The 2,500-nt window shown below is 47.2% G+C and overlaps 1 protein-coding gene across 1 annotated transcript in view; it reads right to left on the bottom strand.

Moving 5' to 3' along the window:
• LOC134455663 (NEDD4-like E3 ubiquitin-protein ligase WWP1) overlaps nucleotides 1–2,500 on the bottom strand; it is a 28,742-nt gene that overhangs the window by 16,034 nt on the left and 10,208 nt on the right. Inside the window, exons 6-7 of the mRNA XM_063206877.1 lie at nucleotides 2,321–2,464; nucleotides 690–759 (exon numbers count right to left, since the gene is read on the bottom strand). Coding sequence (XP_063062947.1) covers nucleotides 690–759; nucleotides 2,321–2,464 — 214 coding nt within the window. The remainder of the gene's footprint in view (nucleotides 1–689; nucleotides 760–2,320; nucleotides 2,465–2,500) is intronic.

The following is a 2,500-nucleotide window of genomic DNA, read 5'->3' as shown; positions in this document are numbered from 1 at the left end:
CAGAATATGAATGAGCTGCCGCACTGTTTCCACTCCAGTGAGCCAGCTGATTCCTCCATTAAGCTGCACTGCATGGATAAGAAACTTCTGACTAATTGCCCGACACGGAGGGAAGATGAAGCGTAGGCACAGGCAGTCACTATGCAGCTATTCCAATGACATATCAGAGGGCAGGACACAGGGCAGGAAGCCAGAAATAATGTCTGCGGTGTGAAATTACATTCAGAAATGTTTCGGAGAAAAAAGTTATTACAACTACCAACTACAAAATATTCAAACCTGACTTCACACACAGTGTGTGAAATGTTTCAGGCTGCAGGTGTCATAGTGGTAGGATAGGCTACATCCAGAATAACTGACTGTCAACTGCCTATACAAAGTATGTGTTTTGGTCATAAAAAATAATATGCCAAATAATATATTAAAATAGGCTTTTTTTGATCTGCCACTGTGTTGTCACTTCATTCATTTTTTTAAGTACTTTTTGGGGCTTTTCGGCCTTTATTATCACAGGACAGTACGAGAGTAGACAGGAAACGATTGGGAGAGAAAGATGGGGAAGGGCCGGGAAAGGACCCTGGCCGGACTTGAACCAGGGTCCCCGTGGGCAAGCCCGAATGTGGGGGGCTTAGCGCGCTGCGCCACAGCGACCCCTTTGTCACTTCAAGGGCTGTCTGAGGCCTGCTCACCTGTTTTGAGCCCTTGTTGACGGAGCATCTCCTCCATTCTCGTGGATGGCATCTCCATTCTGCTGTGTTTCTGAGTGAGGAGGGAAAAAATACAAGAAGCTAATGTGAGGATACACACACAGGTGTTCACACAATACTGGGGTGCATTTACCGACAGCTTTGTTGGATCTGAAGCAATTTCCAAATAGAAACCTACTGGGGTTAGACAATGAAACTGAAACACCTGGTTTTAGACAGGTTTGGCTATAGCAGCCCGGACGTGTATATCGACCCTGTGGAGCTCCCGACGGACAGTCCTGGTGGATTCAGGAGAGTTGAGGTGCACATTTAATTTTGCCATGATTTGGACAGCTGTGGTTTTATGGGTTTTTTTTATACAGTCCTGGTTAGCACCTGAACATCCCTTTCAGACAGCTTCCTCTTGCGTCCACAGTTAATCCTGTTGGATGTGGTATGTCCTTCTTGGTGGTTTGCTGACATTACCTTGGATACCGTGGCTCTTGACACATTACAAAGATTGCCGTCTTGGTCACAGATGAGCCAGCAAGGCTTGCACCTACAATTTGTCCTCTTTTGAATTCTGATGTGTGAGTCACCCATAATGTTGTGTGCATTGCCATATTTTGAGCAAAACTGTGCTCTTACCCTGCTAATTGAACCTTCACACTCTTCGCACATTGCTCTTACAGGTGCAATGTGCAATTAAAGGCCAACTTCCGATAAAACTCAGTTTTACTCACTCCTTTCGAAGATCGGACGGTCACCCCAAGTTAAACTCACTTGCAAGGCTCTCATAGCGGTGCGTCAACTCTCCTGGCTGTGTTTCCCGGTGTTTCCCAATTTACATAAATAATGCAGAGAAACGAGCGAATCCCGAAAGCCTTTCTGTGTTTCGCCACGTCGAAAGAAGGCGTTGCCCACAAAGGTTTATATCGACCCATTTATCTAAAAACATGTCGAGTAATTTTTTTCTGCTTGTTTTCAAAACAAGCAACGTCTGGTGGCCCGAAACATAGCTTAGCTTAGATATCAGCTGGTTGCTACTCTCAGGTACACACACACAGCACAAAGCCTCATACATAAAGCCAGCTCACTCTGGTTGCTCCGTGCCTGCAACAAGCCTAGGGGTCGCTGTCGATAGAGCACAGCCCTGAATGGAGCCTGCACGCCTCCGCTGGCGCCCCTATAGTGCAGTACCACCCAAGGAAGTGGCGACTCTGTTTCCCATTACATTCTCTCCAAGAACTGGAGGACTGAGCCAATCAGAGACGCGTTTCTTCGAGAGCAGGAGGAGTGAGCCAATCAGAGACGCATTTCCACGAGAAACACGGAACACTCTCTCGTTTCTCCACAAGCCACCTTGCCAGCTTGCAAAAACGTCTTGAAACAAAGCAACCGAACGTTTTTTAAAACAGGACCAACGCGTAACACATTCAATAACAATGGGGAACACGGCAATATTAATTAAATGACGTTGAGAGGCCATCTTTAATGAATATTGGCCACCAGGCTGGTCCACTTTAGCCATGAAACTTCCTACATTAAAATGACCGGTGTTTCCGTTTCATTGTCCAACCCCTGTACATACACACACACTTCTATTTGATATGTAGAGAAGTGTGGGGACCTACTGGTTGTGTTTGTTGTTGTGCTGCTGTTGTGAAGCGTCTCTGCGTCCACGCTAAGGCCGTCGAGGATGAGGGTGAGCTCCCCTGCGTTCACCACGCCACTCTTCCCCTCCGCCGTCAGGGGTAGCACCTGCTTCAGACGCTCCACTGGGGACACACAATGCAATACAATGCACGCGGGCA

The sequence above is a fragment of the Engraulis encrasicolus genome, chromosome 9 (genome assembly GCF_034702125.1).
Source record: "Engraulis encrasicolus isolate BLACKSEA-1 chromosome 9, IST_EnEncr_1.0, whole genome shotgun sequence".
Taxonomy (NCBI): Eukaryota; Metazoa; Chordata; class Actinopteri; order Clupeiformes; family Engraulidae; genus Engraulis; species Engraulis encrasicolus.
Note: the sequence above shows the minus strand (reverse complement) of the source record. Positions and strands in the feature narration are given on the sequence as shown.